The 17,914-nt window shown below is 41.1% G+C and overlaps 4 protein-coding genes, 1 long non-coding RNA gene and 1 pseudogene across 8 annotated transcripts; 3 read left to right on the top strand and 3 right to left on the bottom strand.

The window, feature by feature from the left end:
* Positions 1-1,222: 1,222 nt before the first annotated feature.
* Positions 1,223-4,532, top strand: LOC145700549 (uncharacterized). 3 transcript variants are annotated; one of them, XM_081777840.1, is made up of 7 exons: positions 1,223-1,417; positions 1,500-1,623; positions 2,013-2,351; positions 3,438-3,666; positions 3,709-3,906; positions 4,090-4,211; positions 4,258-4,532. In XM_081777840.1, the coding sequence occupies exons 3-7, from the start codon at positions 2,277-2,279 to the stop codon at positions 4,483-4,485; spliced, it is 852 nt and encodes a 283-aa protein (XP_081633966.1). In that variant the 5' UTR covers positions 1,223-1,417; positions 1,500-1,623; positions 2,013-2,276; the 3' UTR covers positions 4,486-4,532. The 3 variants fall into 3 exon arrangements, with proteins under 3 accessions (XP_081633966.1, XP_081633964.1, XP_081633965.1); XM_081777838.1 differs by having other exon boundaries at positions 1,225-1,417; positions 3,709-3,912; positions 4,258-4,530; XM_081777839.1 differs by having other exon boundaries at positions 1,226-1,417; positions 3,715-3,912; positions 4,258-4,528.
* Positions 4,533-4,535: 3 nt separating this feature from the next.
* LOC145700551 (uncharacterized) lies at positions 4,536-5,102 on the bottom strand. Its single transcript, XM_081777841.1, has 2 exons — positions 5,000-5,102; positions 4,536-4,958 (listed from the first exon to the last, which is right to left on the bottom strand). Exons 1-2 carry the CDS (start codon positions 5,057-5,059, stop codon positions 4,536-4,538), a joined length of 483 nt encoding a protein of 160 aa, XP_081633967.1. The 5' UTR covers positions 5,060-5,102.
* Positions 5,103-5,379: 277 nt separating this feature from the next.
* On the top strand, positions 5,380-6,599 carry LOC145698543 (aldo-keto reductase family 1 member B1-like). The gene is made up of 5 exons (XM_081775748.1): positions 5,380-5,737; positions 5,780-5,866; positions 5,908-6,146; positions 6,191-6,370; positions 6,410-6,599. The coding sequence occupies exons 1-5, from the start codon at positions 5,404-5,406 to the stop codon at positions 6,575-6,577; spliced, it is 1,008 nt and encodes a 335-aa protein (XP_081631874.1). The 5' UTR covers positions 5,380-5,403; the 3' UTR covers positions 6,578-6,599.
* Positions 6,600-7,340: 741 nt separating this feature from the next.
* LOC145698057 (sodium-dependent glucose transporter 1A-like) lies at positions 7,341-10,389 on the bottom strand (annotated as a pseudogene). The gene is made up of 8 exons (XR_014133907.1): positions 10,064-10,389; positions 9,896-9,997; positions 9,625-9,832; positions 9,224-9,546; positions 9,032-9,165; positions 8,702-8,849; positions 8,375-8,609; positions 7,341-8,252 (listed from the first exon to the last, which is right to left on the bottom strand). The product of XR_014133907.1 is annotated as a sodium-dependent glucose transporter 1A-like (transcript).
* On the bottom strand, positions 10,168-11,830 carry LOC145698058 (sodium-dependent glucose transporter 1C-like). The gene is made up of 7 exons (XM_081775264.1): positions 11,765-11,830; positions 11,371-11,670; positions 11,210-11,326; positions 11,019-11,166; positions 10,726-10,960; positions 10,497-10,677; positions 10,168-10,320 (listed from the first exon to the last, which is right to left on the bottom strand). The coding sequence occupies exons 1-7, from the start codon at positions 11,828-11,830 to the stop codon at positions 10,168-10,170; spliced, it is 1,200 nt and encodes a 399-aa protein (XP_081631390.1).
* A 2,717-nt stretch (positions 11,831-14,547) lies between these two features.
* Positions 14,548-15,254, top strand: LOC145699768 (uncharacterized). The gene is made up of 4 exons (XR_014134078.1): positions 14,548-14,766; positions 14,808-14,856; positions 14,955-15,079; positions 15,124-15,254. It is a non-coding gene; the product is annotated as an uncharacterized LOC145699768 (long non-coding RNA).
* The last annotated feature ends 2,660 nt before the right edge of the window (positions 15,255-17,914 follow it).

Raw genomic sequence — 17,914 nt, forward strand, 5'->3', positions numbered from 1 at the left:
CCCTCATTTCGACCAAAATGACGTCATTATCTATGACTAAGACCCTAATTTATATACCATTCGACTCCTTAGATAATGGGCTTTCAGATAAGCACTAGAAACAAGGGGGCCAGGATTTGATCCCGAGAATGACATTTTCATTCATCAATTCATAACTTTTTGATACAGTTTTCATTTTATAAAATTTCATCAGTAAACGGTTAGTTCATGTTTCCAATTGATAATCAAATCTTCTCATTCGTAAAATCAACAGCAAAATATCATTTCTAGAAGCTGGTCGGATTTTCTCTCTTTTTCTTCATCGGGGAAAATGACGCGCGCTGAGTGGTTGAGCTCAGTGAGCGCTCAATTTGAAATTTAGAATTCGCCATTTGAAATGGCCCATTTCGGATTTTTCTGATTTCATATTTCCACATCCTTTTCTTGAGACTTTCTGATCAGATGCTACTGATGGCTTTCATCTCGGAGAGGAAATCGTACAAAAATAAGCTATTTATTATTTTTTTCTTTCTAAAATTAGGATTTAGGACTAGAAATCGGAACTGAATTCTTCGGACAATGATTTGATTGAACTAATACACTGCATTTTTGAACATGATAGAGTTGATTATCTTTGTAAGCCCCTTATAAACCTCGCGCATCTAAAATGACCGATGAAACCGTTCAAAACTCAGGAATCTGGACTGATTTGATTTGGGGCCTCTTTGTGCTCAAATAGAATGATCGTAGATCCTCCTTTATACCTCCCCAACTCTTCACTCACTATTACTTGTCTTCTTTCTGAATACTTTCAACGTCGATGATCGCTTCTTTCTGGAAACAAGCATCCGAAATAGTCGGATCCAATGACGGAAAATAATGATTTATGTAAGCGCCCCAGGATTACTTTTTCCAATAAAAATATTTATATTTTTAAAAATATATATATAAATTTCAAAAAATTGCCACTCTGACTTTTAGGAGGTGTAACATCAACAGTTGGAGGTCGATTTCTTGTTATATCATTATATAGAAAGTCAAGTTGTCCAATTTCAATTACCCCTGTATAACAATATTACTTATATTATAATAGACTATTAGTAATAGTCATATTTAATAAGATAAAAAGTAACCCCTTTTTGAAGGATTTGGCTGGATGCAGGTCTTCGTAGGGGTCGCCTTTTGAGGGCGCGCTGCCTCGCTACCGCGTCCGCTCATAGTCGGGCAGCGCTATTTTTCCCAAAAGAAAAGCTCCGACACTTTTTTGGCACTTTGACTTTCCGTTCTAGGGCTTAGAGAGTTCATCAATCGGAGGAGTGTACTTAGAGATAATGAGCGCAGAAAGGGGTGAAGAAGACACTGCTAAGAGTAAATCTTTGGACGATCAATTGACGGAGCTAGAATCAATCCCGAATCGAAATGCAGCTGCGGAGGAACGGTTTTCATGTAGCAAGATAGCATCCTTTTCTTCACGAAGTTATTGAGTTCACGGTTCAATCATGAAATTCGGGTCAGAAAAGGTTTCAATTGATCGCTGCAAACTTACCCGCTGCGCTGCTGAACAAAAGGATCTGGGACGAGAAGCGGCAAAACTGCCTAAATGTGTCATTCGCAAAGTGCTCCGCGCCGATGAAGATCCTTAATGTGAGTTTATTCAGAAATTACTGGTTGGCCATTTCGATCGATTTTCGATTTCGTCCAAATTTATTGAATTAAAGATTGAGATCTTTGTTTGGGAAATATAGAAACAAGTTCGGCCGGGTGAAAAGGACACATTTTATGGCCTGCGCTATAGAATAATCATAAAGGCGATCTGCTGTAGCCCGTGTCTTTCTCTTTTCCGCCCAAAAATTACTCTACCGCAACGTTCCAACACCGGCGCTAAATAAACAACCGTCACGGGAGCCTGATCTTCTGGATGTTCAGATGGTCGACCAGAACTTCCGGTTTTCATGCATCGCGACTTTTCTATTGCCCGTTATTCATCGGCTAATCGGCGTGTTGTTTATGCATTAGAATAGCATCAATTTCAGGCCTGCAAAGCAGTGAAAATCGACCCTGCCAAGCTGAGCGATCTTTACGGAAGGACGTTGCTCCACGTTGCCGCGCGCGTACCCGACCTGGCCGCTGCGGACGAGCTGCTAAAACTAGGCGCCGATGTTAATTAGGGGTCATAAAACGAGGAATCATCAATCCAAGCCATTTGATTTCCTATCAAATATATGTTAACAAGTTATTAAGCTTGACCCCGTTTTAGCGCTACAAATGCCTCAGGTGTGAGCCCGCTTCATTCCGCAATGGCCGCAGGGCATGAAAAAATGGCCGTGAAGATCCTTGACGGCGGCGGAGATCCTGCACTAGAATCATTATCGGTACGGGCGCCAAAATTAGCTTGCTAAGCAAAAAAAAACCTGTCCAGAGTGAATAGGCCAATGTAGGGGTGCACGGTCGGGGGCACTTTGCTCTCATCGAGAAGTAGCTGAGGAAACGGCCCACTGTGCGTGTCACGTCTCTTCAGTTGCTATAAGCTCGGCAATATCGAGCAAGCTTCGAGCGGCATTTACCTCGTGCCTTCTTTCCGGAATCTGCGGTTCTACCGGATGAAAACCTTGACAATTTATAGCTGATTATGATTTTTGTAACAACTCTTCAACGGAAATTCGAATTTTTTCACATTCATGTGCGCTATTTTACGGCGGTAATGATAATGATGAAATAAGGGTATACAGAGTTGATCCCCGTCGCGACGGCGTCTGGTGGATTTCCTTGAAAATTTAATATTTACCAGATAACTAAACTCTGCTGTCGTTTCACCCTGTTTCGTGTCTTCTGAATCCACTTGAGTCACTCTCAACGCATTGAGCGTCGTGTGCCGCCGGTGTAGAAATCGCATACCAATAGACTGTGTCTTCGGATCCAGCACTTAAAACGAGTTCTACAACGAGGCAGGGAAGAAACGGACCAGCGCCCGACCCATGTGGGAGGCAGCTGCGGGCACCCCGGTCGCGCCGAGATTCTGCTCTACGCAGATTAGCGCTAACCAGAACTATGCCAGCCGGTGAAAACATTAGGAGACACGCAGAAGTGTCACCATTTACCTTTTCTTCTACCCCCAATTACCGTTCAAAATCTAAGAAAGAAACGAACTCTTAACAATTAAAGACAAAACCCACGGCATTTTCATGTTCTTTCTTTGAAAAGCTAACATGCTAGACAACCCCGCAATCCGACATAGACCCTTTCTTTTCTTGTTGAAACCCTAAGCACTCAATTTTCGGCAGTAATGACGGCAAATTGCCCTCAAAAGGAAAGCTGCTAGAAAAGAAAAAGTGTTATAGTAATCTCATCTGAGATTGTGGTATGCGAACCGGCCGGTAGTGAGCCATTTACTCGGCGATAGACCTTTTCCTCGCTGGCCTAAAATTGCGATAAGGGCAATATTTGGCGTCCATACAAAGTGGCGAATCTTTCGCGTTCCTTACCCCGGATTACCCAAGGATGTGTGGAATTGTACACGACCAGATGTCGACGTTGAAATGCCAAAAGAACTTTACGACCGACTGCATGTCCCCAAAATGGCGTGTAAACCGCAAAACTACAGTAAACATCAATCAGGCATATTCAAAGCCTCTTTCGAGGACGATATAGAAACTGTTACGGAGTTCATTGAGAAAGAAACTCATCTGAGTAAGTCGCCACGGAGAATTTCTTTTACAGAATTTACACTAGCACTAGATATCCGAAACTGGCGAGGAGACACGCCACTAACATGTGCCATACGCGGTCGAGCTGACAATACAATCGACTGGTTATTGGAGAACAAGGCTAGCCCGGAATTCGGAGGGTGGTTGTATGAACCGCCAATCGTAGCCGCTACTGCAATCAACAACGAGTCCGCAGTAGAAACTCTGCTGAGAAAGGAGATAGGTACAGGTAGTTATTACGAAAGGGATATATTCATAATAAGACGCAGTTTAACTGCTTAACCACGGATGATTAAGATCAATTGTGGTATAAAAATCGAAGTAACATCCTAAGTTAACGCCGAGAGCATAAATCACGCTCATACATTCTGTTTTCGCTGGATTTATTATCACCCTGTTTTCATAGATGTAGACGGTGTCGACGAGCGTGGCTGGACCGCAGTGTTGATTGCTGCTAAAGCAGGCTTTTACTCGTTAACGAAGAGGCTCATCAATTTCGGTGCAGACTTGAGTCTGCGTTCCAAACAGGTGAGTCGTATAAATTTATAAAAAATCAGCCTGAAATTGATTTAAGGGTGACTCTGTCACTTATTGGGTGGCAAAGAATAATTGGGAGGACGTTTATGAGCGGATAACGCAAGAGTCAAACTTCAAATACCTCTTCCAAGATGCGATGGAATTCGCGGAAGAACAAGACGAGGAGCAACTGCCTGCTCTCTTGAAGAACAAGGATCAAAATGTGAATACAAGAAGACCTCCTGCCTCGCCCGAAGGACCGCCTGCCAAAAAAACCTGTCAATAATGCCATCATTTTACATACAGAATATATTGAAAAATCGGCGATAAAACAAATCATGCCTTCGATGATGATATTTTTACTTCTGGATCATCCGCAGCGTAGAGCGGAGATGAGTTCTTCTGGTTCTCGATTTCTTGTAGCATTTGAATCAAAACGCAGCTTGTGCACCACATTGCAAGGCAAAAGTTTCGCATTGGTCCTTCATCTAGAATTCCGAAGCGCATCATGAATTTGAATCGCGTATCTGTTACTGCCCAAGTTCCACAGCAAAAAGGGTTGAGAAAGTAAAGAGCGCAGTAAGGCCAGCCTTTTCTCCCAATTTGCTCGTTTACAGTTCCTAACGCGACGCAAGGGCAAAGGAATGAAAGAAGGCAGATTCTAGGGCCGAAATTGAACCAGGAGCCAAGTTCATATTGCCAACACCCATCAACAGTTATGTTGAAGTCTGGTCCTGCCCTGTAACTCCCATCTGTTGGCTGAAAGAACATGAGTAAGTGCTGCCAACTTTCTGACTGACCTTTTTGTTGTATTTTGTTAAAGTTCCACGCTTTCCCAGTGGCTGTTCGACGACTGCCATCTGTAAATTTCGTCTCTATGAGTCGACTTTATTTTGAGTTTAAGATCCGCGGAAAATATACTGGGCATATCGGACAAATGCGGCGGTTTGATCGAGCTCCGGGGTAATCGCTGTGACAACGTTGTGGTTGTATCAGTTCGGACACGGCAAATAAAAATGTGTAACACCCTAGGAAAGGATATTAGTAATAGGCTACTTTTCACTTTATGAAGTTATTGCATCACTGGCGGTTTGCAGTTGTTTGCATTTTGCAGACGAAAACGGCTCGAAGTCATTGCTCTGCATATTTGCTTTGCTAACAGCGGCCACTCAAGTGAATCTTTATCCATCAGTAATCCGAGAAAATGATTCCCGAATTTCCCGTTGTTCCTGGCCGAGAGCTCAATGATGGCACCGTCATGCCTCAATTTGGCCTTGGAACTTGGCTCTCGCCCAAGGGCGATGTCGAAGCTGCTGCTTTGACGGCTATTCAGCTCGGTTACCGACATATTGATGCCGCTTGGGTGTACGGAAACGAAGCCGAAGTTGGAAACGCCGTCGCAAAGGCTATCAAAGACGGTTTCGTCAAACGAGAGCAGCTCTATTTGACCACCAAGCTGTGGAATATCTTCCATGATCCCAAAGATGTCGATCGAGCTTGCGACATGTCTCTCAAGAATCTTCAAACTGACTACATCGGTAGGATAATTTCATCTTGAATCAACCTTTATGGGAAAATAGATTGCTATCTGATGCACTGCCCAATGCATTTTGTCGGGCCAGATGATGGACCAGCGCTCCTTGATGAATCCAAACCAGCCTGCCCCGGTAAGATGAACATAGAAATAATTTTCCTATCATGTCCTTAGCTAATGGAAAGAAACCACATCTGATTGGTGACGCCGACTATCTTGATACCTACAAGGCAATGGAGAAACTCGTCCAGGCAGGCAAAGTCAAATCGATTGGTGTTTCCAATTTCAACATCTTTCAACTGCAGCGCATTTTGAACAACTGCACAATCAAACCGGTCGTCAACCAGATCGAGGTCCACCCTTACCTCACCAACGATGCTCTGGTCAATTTCTGCCAAGAGAACGATGTCCAGGTAATGGAATTTTTCAATTAAATTTCATATACAAAAATCTAAAGGTCATGGCGTACTCTCCACTCGGAAATCCGTCTAAGCCAGTTACGCGAGTCTGGGACGAGAACGCAAAAACCATCCTCCAGGACGAAAAACTCCTCGCTATGGCGAAGAAATACAACAAGTCTGTCGCCCAAATTTGCATTCGATTTGGCATTCAGCGAGGTCTCATTCTCATCCCAAAAGTAATCAGTTTTAGTGGATACCTAGAAATTAATGTTAAGACAACCAATCCTCAACGTTTGACCGAAAACGCTGATGTCTTCGACTTCGCGCTTGAATCTGGCGAAATGGACACGATCTCCGCGATGAACCAAAACTTCCGAGTTGTTGAGCTCCCACAAAATGTTGGAGTCAGATACTACCCTTTTGTTGATAACTATTCTGAGTAAAGTTATTAGAATAACATCAATAAATAGACAAAATCTACAAAAATCATGTTTATTTCAGCAAAGTATAAAATCGGGAAACTGTCATGTGCTTTCAAAAATTGAAGTAATTGAAGGATCTGGTGGAAAACATCGGATCAGAGTTGTAAAAATATCGTCCGTCGTCTGTTCCTTCTCGAGCTTCAACACAATCTTCTCATTGCATATGCATTGATATATCAATTCTTAGTATCAAAACTTTTGAGTAATTCATGGTAAAAATTTAAAAGCTCTAACTTCAGGCTCAAAGAAGGGCGACGGGAATCCAGTGTTAGAATATTCACCGTAGTCGTTGTCTCGCCAAACTCTGCAGTTACCCAAATTCAGCAAAAGAGAAAGAACTACTCCTTTATTCATCTCTTCCTTCGAAAATTCTTCTGATTAACTCCTTGCTCTTTGTTTATTATACTCCTCTTCTCGATAAAAAAAGGTCATTATATACGCCTCTCGAAATCACTTCAGAAGATGGGGCTAGAGAGTCAACCCAGCGCCTCTGAATGTGCATTCTGAAACATATTTTCATGACGCAAAGAAAAGTTTCAATTAATAATGGAGGGATTTCCTCATAAACTTAACAAAATGCTTTCTTCACTGACAATACATCATTGGTAAAGCTTTATTAAGAGACCTTAGAAATATATAGCTTATATCATCGATTATCAATTTGATTACCGAAAGTACAGAACTGTTTTAAACAGTAATACTGTAAACTCCTAGTTAATGCCACTGACAGTGCTACCACCCAATATTTTCGAAGAAAAAGGGATGAAAATGTACGAACGTAACGGAAATAACTGTAGTTTTGTTTGTGACTGATATTCATATGAATATTATATTTCTTGAACTTATTTACAACGACGATATCTGATTTTAACTCAAATTTATTCAAGAAAGAGAATCTTGGATACCATCGACAAAACTTTCAATAGTAATCCTGTCAACTTCAGCGACCGAGAATGGATGTTAATCTTATAAAGAACTTGGTCGAAGACAGGTTAATCAGATAAATGTTCATTACTGCATGCTACATTCAAGTAATTCAATAAGTAAAACTTTGTTAAAACGGTACAAGAATGAATTTTCATTTATTCTTCCCCATGCAAGAGAGCATCTGATTCCTGAAATCAATTCATTAAAAATTACTAGCCAAACGTTATGCAATCTTGAAAATCTAAGAAGTCGAGAGTCCGGACTTCGCAATAATTTTTATTTATACAGATTGAATTCATAAGGTGTCGACCTCTTCGCTATGTTATATAATTTAGAACTAAGTGCTCGTCAAGAGTAAATAAAAGAAAGAAATAGACAGAAGGAGGTCTAAATAAACAGAAAAAATGACCGTAGAAAATGCCGGTCAGAAGGCGCAGAAGCAATAAAGTGATAGTAGCCAAGCGTTGTTAGAAATCATCAGAATTCAGTGTCGGACAATTCTTTTTCAAAAGCCGGGCTGACCTGAGACTTCCGAACATCTTCCACTTTCTCGTTTCCTCCCTCTAACTCGGCCTCCCTTGCACGAACAGCTTCTGGAAGACATCCTGCACAAGAAGCTTGGTAGCCAAAGAACCACATTCCTAAAAACGCTGCAGCTGCACCGACGGCCATCGCAAACATTTGAACGAGGAAGTTGTAAGGCGTATCACTAAGTTTTTTGATTATTTAAAGATTCTAGTGTAAGGTCTACTTTACAGCTCACAACGGCTAAAGTCAAGCTCACTGCGCACAATATACCGTATTTTCCCGATACGCGTCGCCGTGTATTACCTGAAGACGAGCGCTGTTCCTAAAACAGGCATGGACAGATTTCCAAGTGCATTTCCCAAGCCAAAAATGAAAAACCACTTTCCCGACATATTTGTCAATATCGACGAATAGCTGATCCCGCTGCCATAGAAGCTTGCCGTGCCAAGCCCGTAGAAGAATGTACAGACCCACAAAACGATTTGATCTTCGGGCCAAATTAGCAGAATTATGCATGGGATGCCGATTAAGACCAAGTCTTGAGAGGGTTTTTTAACTCTTTTCTTAGGTCATGCTTTCAATTAGCATAATTCATTGTCCATAAATGACTTTCAAATCAAATATTTCAACCCTATCCGATCAGAATAAAAACACCAGGCGTAATGAACCTTGTTATAAAGATACCGCTGCCTCTGCCGAGTCCGAATCCTCCCCAGAAAATCGAGTTGAGAAGCGTTGCGTCATTGATGTCCATCTTTACATCTGTGCATACTGCCCACTGAAGTTACAGTACATATCAGTGTGTATATTTCTTTTCAATTATGGAAGCACAAAGGGATGATCCTCATTTACAAGATTATATGCGCTCCTTTGCATTAGACACCTTAGTTAGCATAGTATGTTTTTCCCCGAAACAGACTGATCTTCTCATCTCTCAGGTGTCGGGATTACTGTACTTACAGAAAAGATGTTCGCCTGGTACGTGTTTTCGCCTCCGACAATACAGAAGTAATAAATCGTAACGCAGAGGAAATATGCCCAAACAGTGCCAAATTTGTCTTCTTTTCTCGTCTCACATTCTACTTCGTCGTCGCCTTAGACCGTGTATTTACAATCAAATTTACAGACTATTACTGTATTACTGTAGTCTGCAGTCATAAGAAAATATTTCTTTTAGTACATTTCCTGCGATCTTTTCGACAATATTGATACAGAAAAGCCACAAGACCAAAGCCGCAGCGGTCAACATAATGGCCATTCCGATCAAATAAGGGGTCAGGATAACATTTTCATCACCAATGCCAACACATGCTCCTGGGTCACTTCCGGCATCGCACACATTGTCGTCCACATTTTCGTAGAAGGGAGTAACGATGAGTGGGGCGATGAAGGCACCAATGCTGAAGGTAAAGTGGTGTAGTTGAATTATAGAAGCGGAGGAAACCGATCCCCAAATCTTGAGGATTATGACCTGCCCGGGGTTCAATCGGTTTTCAATTTATCTACGGATTCTCAAGACGGACGATCACGCGCTGATTGACCTCCAGTCCTGAATGGCAGCATCGATGTACCCCAGCATGATCCCTGTAACGCTTATAACGAGGATCATTATCCAAAGATCGGTGAGAATTGGAATTATTCCTAAGCTGGCGCCACAGACAGCCGCGGAGATGAACAGCAAAAACATGTGGCTTAGCTTGTCAGTTTTGTCGACCATTGGGGCCAGAAGACTACCAATTAGGAGACCAGCGGATCTTCCAGCTTTCAACGGGTTTTAGCCAGATTTAGATCTAGTCACTTTCCAGTAATATCCAGAAACCAGGCCTAATATCCATCCGACAGTATCTGGCGTCTGACAAAGATGCTCAGCAAGTACAGGCAAGGTCGGTCCAGTAATCGAATAGATTATTCCCATTCCAATTCGAACTGAACAATTATTGAAAACAAATCTCCCAAGCTAACCGAAAGAAATGCAAAGCAAAATAGTCAAACCTGAGCTCATGACAAGAAGAAAGATCCATTTCAAATACCTCTCTTTCATAACGGGAAGTTTTCCAAAACGGTCAAATGCTAAATAAAATGAACAGTTCCCTCGTTTAACAATCTGACAGTGCAAATGTTGGAACAAGCTTTGCAGGGAGCACAAGCTTTTTCTTCTCTACTGTTAAACACAAATATCGGCGCACCGGCTTGGCAGGGGCGAGTAAATTTGCGCAAAGTACAGCAGTTCCAGAGCTAATGATAGCTTTCTATAGAATTTGGTTTGCGGGGTTTATTCTAATTTAAGAATTATTTTAATTCCTGTATACAATCCTAATGAAAACATGCAAAACAAACTTCCTGTTCTTCAGAATAGTAATTTTATTTGTATCACAAATTAAAAATCCGTTTCATCAGATTTCGAGAGTTTCTTTTCCGGTAAAACCTGGGATTTTCTCAGACTCGGCGATGAGTTCTTCTCATAATCTTCATCCCTTGCTTTTCTGATTGCTGGTAGACAGGACGAGCCTTTAGCTTTGTACCCGGTGTACCACATTCCAATGTATCCGAGAACTGTGCCGATGGCCATCGCGAACATTTGGATCATGTATGAATTCGGATTATCACTAATGATATTTTCCGATTTATACTTTCGTCTTGTAAAGATCGTCTACCTGTAAACAAGGGCCGTTCCAAGGACGGGCATTGATAGGTTTCCAATAGAATTACCAAGAGCAAATATAAAAAACCATTTTCCAGACATATTCGTCAATCGAGATGCATAGGTTATTCCGCTTCCATAGAAAGTGGCTATTCCAAGGCCCCAGAAGAAAGTGCCACACCAAAGGACAATCTCGTCAGCTGGCCAAATAAGCATCACAACTGAGGCAGCTGTGATGACAACGCTATCTTTATCATTTGCTCAGAAAAATCTGAACAGAGGAATCTCTCAAATTTTTTTCTCAACAAGTTCCTATAATAATGTACATTCCAGGCGTTATAAATCTCGTGACAAAGACTCCCGCGCCTCTCCCAAGAATAAATCCAGCCCAAAAGATGGAGTTCAACACGGTGGCATCAGTAGCTTCCATCCCTACTTCTGTGCACACGGCCCACTAAGGTCAGTAAATATAGACTGTATAAAAAAAACTAACTTACCGAGAAAAGATTAGCCTGATAAGTATTTTCTGCTCCAACTATACAAAAGTAATACACTGATATAAAGAAGAAAAATGGCCAGAGCGTTCTCAGTGAATCTTCTTTTCTTGTTTCAACCTTGGAATTTTATGTCGATCAACTTCCACATTCCTTTTTCTCACCTCGACTTCTTCATCAACAGAAATCTTCTCCACAATATCAATAAAATAGAGCCAGAGGACTCCTGCAGAGGCGAAAAGCATCCACCCCATTCCGATTAAAAATGGCACTAGAATCACATTGTCGTCATCGATTCCACAAGTGAGGTCGTCATCGCCAGAAGTACAAACTTGATCGTCGACTTCTTCGTAAAAGGGATTGACGATAAGAGGAGCGATGAAGGCCCCAAATCCGAACATAAAGTGGTGCAGCTGGATAATGGAAGCGGATTTAAACGAGCCCCAAACTTTGAGAATAATGACCTTGAGGGAGGCTTTTCGAGCGGAGGAAATTAGCGTTTTGCATCATCGAAATCGGACAGCCGTCAAGAAAACAAAAGCTGCCGATTAAAAAAGCCTCAGCCTGAATAGCAGCGTCAATGTATCCCAACATGATCCCTGTAATGCTAATAACAAGGATCATTATCCAAAGATCAGTAAGAATTGGGATTATTCCCAAGCTGGCACCGCAAACTGTACATGAAAAAAAGATGAGAATAACGTGTCCGATTTTATCGGTCCTTGAGACTTGGCTTACTTAATTATTCTAAAGCAATTGAGATTCCACGTAAGCCACGTTCCTATCGACGAAGGGGCAAATAATGCTGCCAATGAGGACACCGGCAGATCGACCGGCCAAAATCCACCCAACTGTGTCTGGACTCTCACACAAGTGCTCCGCTAGAACGGGGAGAGTGGGACCCGTTATCGAGTAAATAATTCCCATGCCGATAGCCGCTACGATAAGTACATTATTAATAGTAATTTATTATGAAGAAAACTTTCGTCTTGAAATCAAGGAAGAATACCTGCGTTCATCACGACAATGAAGATCCATTTTAGCGAACTTTCTTTCATGAAGCCGCAGTATCTTTTGTCCGCTTTTCTGACCCGCAATAAACTCTTAAAATGAATTATGATCTTGGGGTTACAAAACGAACAGGCCTTTTGTAAATTTGCTTTTTGCTACTTTGGGCAGCCAAAAATCAAACTTTTCTTGACACTGTTTACGTAATGAGGGACTATCAAATTGGAAGTAAACTTAGAAAAAAAGACACCTTAGTGTTCTCTCTTCAAAATATAGCTTATTTGGTCTCTGATAATTACCTCATTTTCAAACTGTACTTCGATTTTATCCCTCTGCATTTCATAAATTTCAAACTTTTTCGGCTTAAGGGGGTCCCCACGATTTTGCGATTTTGCGAATTAGATGTTTTCCTCTTCAGATCTGAATTCCTCGTGTAAAAAGCTGCAAAAAAGGTCTCTAGCTTTTTTCGATTTTTGTAGAAAAAAGTGTCTAAAATCGACCTTGAAGTTACCAATTTTGCTTCATCTTCATAAAAATTGAAAAATCAACCCTTTTTTATAGTTGTCTAAGGGTCGCACATAGCACCTTTTTAGAAAGGCTATGAGCTAAGCTTTCTGAAAATGCCCGAAAATATGGGTTTGGGTTATGCCCAGAGGGCAATTTACATGATTGAAATTTCCGAAATCGTACATTTTTTTGATCGTCTTTGTTACATACACATTTTCTGGAAATAGAAAAAACTGAGAGACGCTTCACTAGATTAGTGTTAGAGCTTTAAGAAACAGCAGGAAAAAAATTTTTTGTAACCTAAATTTTTGGAGTAATCTCAGGTGAAAAAATGGCCAAAAACGCGATTATCTGCGAGATGCTTTCCTTCTCGGCGCCGTTGCGCGGGATGTGGTTGAATTTTAAAGAATCTGAGATACGCTTCACTAGATCTAGGTTTGACCTACTTGTACGTGAAAAAATTTTTGAAAAATATATGTCTGTGTCGGCGTGAGCGCCGGTCGAAAATGGCCAATTTCGGAAAAATCGTTGGGGACCCCCTTAATTTTATTTTGAGAATGCAGCGGGAAGGATTAGGTTCTTTGCAAGTTCCATCAATCATAATTTCATCCTCATATTACGCTTCTACCGGCCGGTACTAGATACTACAAAGATCAATAAAATGAAGCCCTTCGCTATTTGGTCGTTTCAGTGTAAAATTGCCGACAATCTTGCTAGAATACTAGGGACTATCACATGAAGCAAAGTATGAGAAAGTTAAAAGGACATTTTCATCTTCCAGCCTGGAAGTTCCAGGATTCATTTCGATAAGCGCTTTTGAAGCAAGAACGATATCGAGCCATTCATTGCGCGGAGGGATGTTTTTGAAATTCTCAACACGCTTCATCCTGAATCATTTTCCGCAGTATAAAAAGGCTCCCCGAAACTGAAATTTTCACCATTCAAAAAATCTTTTGCTTTTTCGCAACTGAAGACAACAACCAACAACCCATGATGCCTTGCAAATGGATCGCTTCCACCATTGAGCTCCTCTGTGGGATCAAATGCACCAGCATGGAAGAGCGCTTGGAAAGTGCGGAGACAGCGATTGACAAACTTCAGGATCATGTCCTAGACATCGAGGAACTCAAGTCGGAAGTCGCCAAGCTCAAGAAGCGCATTCACAAATCAACTGCTGCGAAGACCATCAGCCAGCAACAACCAAAGAAGCGAGACAACCATGGTTGGGGAGCCGCTCCTTCGGGAAAAAACCCCAAAGTCGTGGATTCAGATGATAACATCGAGGATTTAGATGAGGATCCATCGAACGTCTGGGTTCCCGTTGAACGAGCCATAAATGCGCTTGGAAAGCAATGGTGAACACCTTCTTCCGCTCAAACTTCTGCGAAATCTGATCCGTCCTTTGAACATCTTGGAACACTTCTGGTATTGCAGAAGGGCCCTTTTTAGGGCCACAAATCCTTTCACCTGAGCTTGCTCGGTTTTAGCACTAACCAGTGGATAGTAAATACGCCGTTATATTGATGTGATGAGCCTGACTCTCAGTCACAACGAACTCGCATGATGCTTAGAATAATTATAAAAAAACTAAATAATTAACAAATAGATACTTGTAATAATGAAAAGTACGCTATGATTTTTCGAAAGAGAATAATTTCAACGTTTGTCCTTTTTGGCGCATGACAAAACACCAGACAAGTTCGAGTGTTTCGAGATCAGAACAAATCGACGGCGAACGAACCAGTTGAAGGGGGGGACCGAACCAGTGTCTTTCCGAGGCGCGTGATTGGCGCGCTCCATCTCAATCGCCAAAATTAATATTTCGGTCGATTTCGCCCCCCGTTTTTTCGCTCTTATCCTTACTGCGCAAAGAAATGAGCGTTTTTGAGCGGCCTCTGAGTAGTATATAGAGTGGCTGTCTGTCGAGGGGTTGTGGTTCTCTGTGAATGGCTAAAACGGGTGTGCGCGAAGTTCGAAATTGGACCAATCCTGAACCATTAGGGCGGCGGTGTACATCGAGGTCACTTCCTGTTTCTCCACCAAAGGTAAACAACTGCTCCAGTCTAAACAAACAACTTTCCCTCAGTGATTAGGGCGGCGTGTCATTTCCGGTCGCATTCTAGAGCCAATCAAAGGTAAACAATCTACACCAATCAACTTCCGGTTTCATTCTAGCGCCCATTTCCTCACTAGTCATAACAATGGTCTCACTAATCATAACAATGACCTTCAGATGAGTAAACACTCGACATAATCATAACAATGGACACAACGACAGTGATGACGTTATCCCCCACTTGGAACAGCAGTGACCTTGACAAGGAAGACCAGAAGAGCAAACATCTGAGTTCAAACAAGGTAACCATTCCAAACTACAAAACATATCCTCACATAACTTTCAGATCCGAACATCTACTGCAGACAATGATGACAACTGCAACTACTGTTACGTAATCAATACTGTAAGATCATTACTGGAAGACCAACAAAACTGTAATTATCCTGCCAATATAATCAAGCAATAATAGACAACCAAACAAATCAATTTCAATGCACTTTTATTCCTCAATACACTGGGAAAAAACGTACTTTAGTTCAGTATCAAAAGCATCTGTTTATGAAATCTTCAAACATTTCGTCAAATGCAGCGTCTTTTAATATCTCGTCGACTAGCTGGTAGACTTCTTTTCGTCTTCTTTTAAAGTCGGATGGTTTCTTTGAGAACTTGTTGACTTCACGCAGGCTTGTCGATGTATCTTCTCGAGGGATGCCCATGTTTCTTCCGTTTAACCTACTTTATTCAAAGTACTTACTTTTGTTATAATTAGAATATCTCTGATAAAAAACTCGTTTACCTCTCAAGTCTCTTTTCTCTCTTGACTGTGAAGGTCTAAGTCAAGGTCTCGGTCAAGTTGTTTCCTGTTTGTCCTCTATCATCCAAACAACCGCATCTAGCAAATTCTACGCTTCAGCTACGTCTACCAAAGGTCATAACAACAATTTTTGCATTGCAGATTTTTGCTAGCATTCATAATTATTTATGATTACGCAACTTCAATCTGACCAAAGTACATAACAAAGTATTTTCCTGCAATTTTTTGACTCTCAGGCGGTTTCTTTCATGATTTCTTTATTGATATTCATTTTTACATATTCAGAAGATTCCTCTCTAGAAAGGAGCGGTGAATTATTGTTTCATTTTATCATATTTATTAAACAGTAATATATAATAGTTTCTGATCGATTTTAAAAGATCTGCATAAGCTTATAGATTCATTTTATAATATTTTTATTTACATTTTATCACATTAAATTATTTTGCATTATTTCATCGATCTTCGGCTTCATTTTATAATCCCACTAATTTAGCGTAATTTCATCGATTTCTTGTTTCATTTCATCTCTTTTTTTGGTTTTTGTTAAAATTTTGTGTTTTTTTTGATTTTGTGTTTTATGTGTTGTTCCTGCTCAGTGCGCGCTGCTTTTTGTAGCGCTTGTTCGCGTCATATCCGCGATAATCGGACTCGAGTTCGAATCCTCTACGTTGATCTTTCCGTTTCAACCTGGGGATTTCGTCATGACTGCTCTCTGCTTCGTCGAATGCACAATTATCAACGATCAATGCAACAGTTCCATTCTTCTCAAGAATGGGGCTATTTCATCGAAGTTGAAGTTTGTAGATTAGTGATGATGTTTCCCAGGGCCACAATATCTGTCAATAATTCTATAAACAGGTATGCTGACCGTTGAAAATTTCACCATATACTATAGTTCAGTTTTTATGTAGATTATGAATTTTAAAATACCACCGGCTGCATTTCTGTTTATTTGTTACTATAAGCAGACATTCAGACGGTGACATTGTAAAATAGGTGACAAAGAGTGAATCTCTATGAAATTTGAAGTCGTTGTTGCTTTCATAAATAGTTTTTAGCCTGGTGGCGCTCGCTCACTAAAAATTTGACGGCCTCTCTTTTGCGCCTGTTCTATTGGAAATAAAATCTGACGGTCGGGTCGAGATCTTCATTCAGATTTGACAAATAAATATTTCTCAGTTTCTCTAGTGTCGTCTATGAGAGATGTGCTGTTCACTCTTTTCGATGTCGGATGCCGCCTGTACTTCGCACTCATTGTGGTAAGTTACACTGCTAATTGATCCGAGTTTATTTTATATTTTAGATTGCTTTCCTTGGAGAATTAGTAACCGAGGTGATTTTCCCTGGATTGTATGAAAGGATGTCTACAAACGAAAGCTTCTCGTCTGGTCGACTGATTGATAAATCGAATGCATTGCTGGGTTGAATGAGAAGACGGACTGAGTGACAGCACAATCTGAACCCTATAATTATATATGTCTCCTCCAATCTAGGATGTCACAAATTTTTCATCTTTTTTATCGCCATCTACTTTTACTTTATGCTCGGTTTTTTTTTTCTGACTTGTTTTAATGTGTATGAAAATTGTTTTTTAGAAAGATCTCGTAGTCCTTTTGTAAATATTGTACCTTTACAAGCTAAAACACTGTCAATGACTAGCGGCCTGTAGGTTTTTTTTTTAAAAAGTAATTCTGTTGCGGTTAGAAAAATCTAGTTGTACCGTGTTAGGGTTAGGTTAGGGCGTTCTTAAAAGTTCATCTCTGTACCTGTTCTGTTAAGTTCATGCATCTGGGTGCACTACAGTTTCTATTAAATTTCATTTCTGTTCACAAAACTACATGAAACTGTCACACATACACCTTAATAAAAAAGGACCCACATATTTTCTAGAGTTTGTGTTGTTTCTTAGCAAATTAGAAATTACGAGGTTATCTCAGCAAAAAAAGTTTCTAGAACTCTGGGAAGCTCCGGACTATATAAACAAGCGCGAGCTGGTCAAAAGTCAGTTTTACAATTTGGTAAAACAAAAAAAAAACAGTTTCCGCTGCAGATTGCGCGTTGATTTTGAAAGATGGTCCGATCCGCTACTCGACGAAACCAGAAGCTCGCCGCCAAGAGCGCCAAGGCAACCCCAACTACTTCGAACCCGTCGCCATCGAACGTGGTCAAACGAGAACCTCGTCGTTGGGCTGCTCGATCACCACCTCTGCGTTCCGCTCGGCCGCTCTCATCCGACGAGTGGCCAGAACTTCCACGATCTAGTTCCACCGAAGAAGCACCTCCTGCTTCGCCGATTGTCTCACCACCACGTGGGTCT

The sequence above is a fragment of the Oikopleura dioica genome, chromosome 2 (assembly GCF_907165135.1).
Source record: "Oikopleura dioica chromosome 2, OKI2018_I68_1.0, whole genome shotgun sequence".
NCBI lineage: Eukaryota > Metazoa > Chordata > Appendicularia > Copelata > Oikopleuridae > Oikopleura > Oikopleura dioica.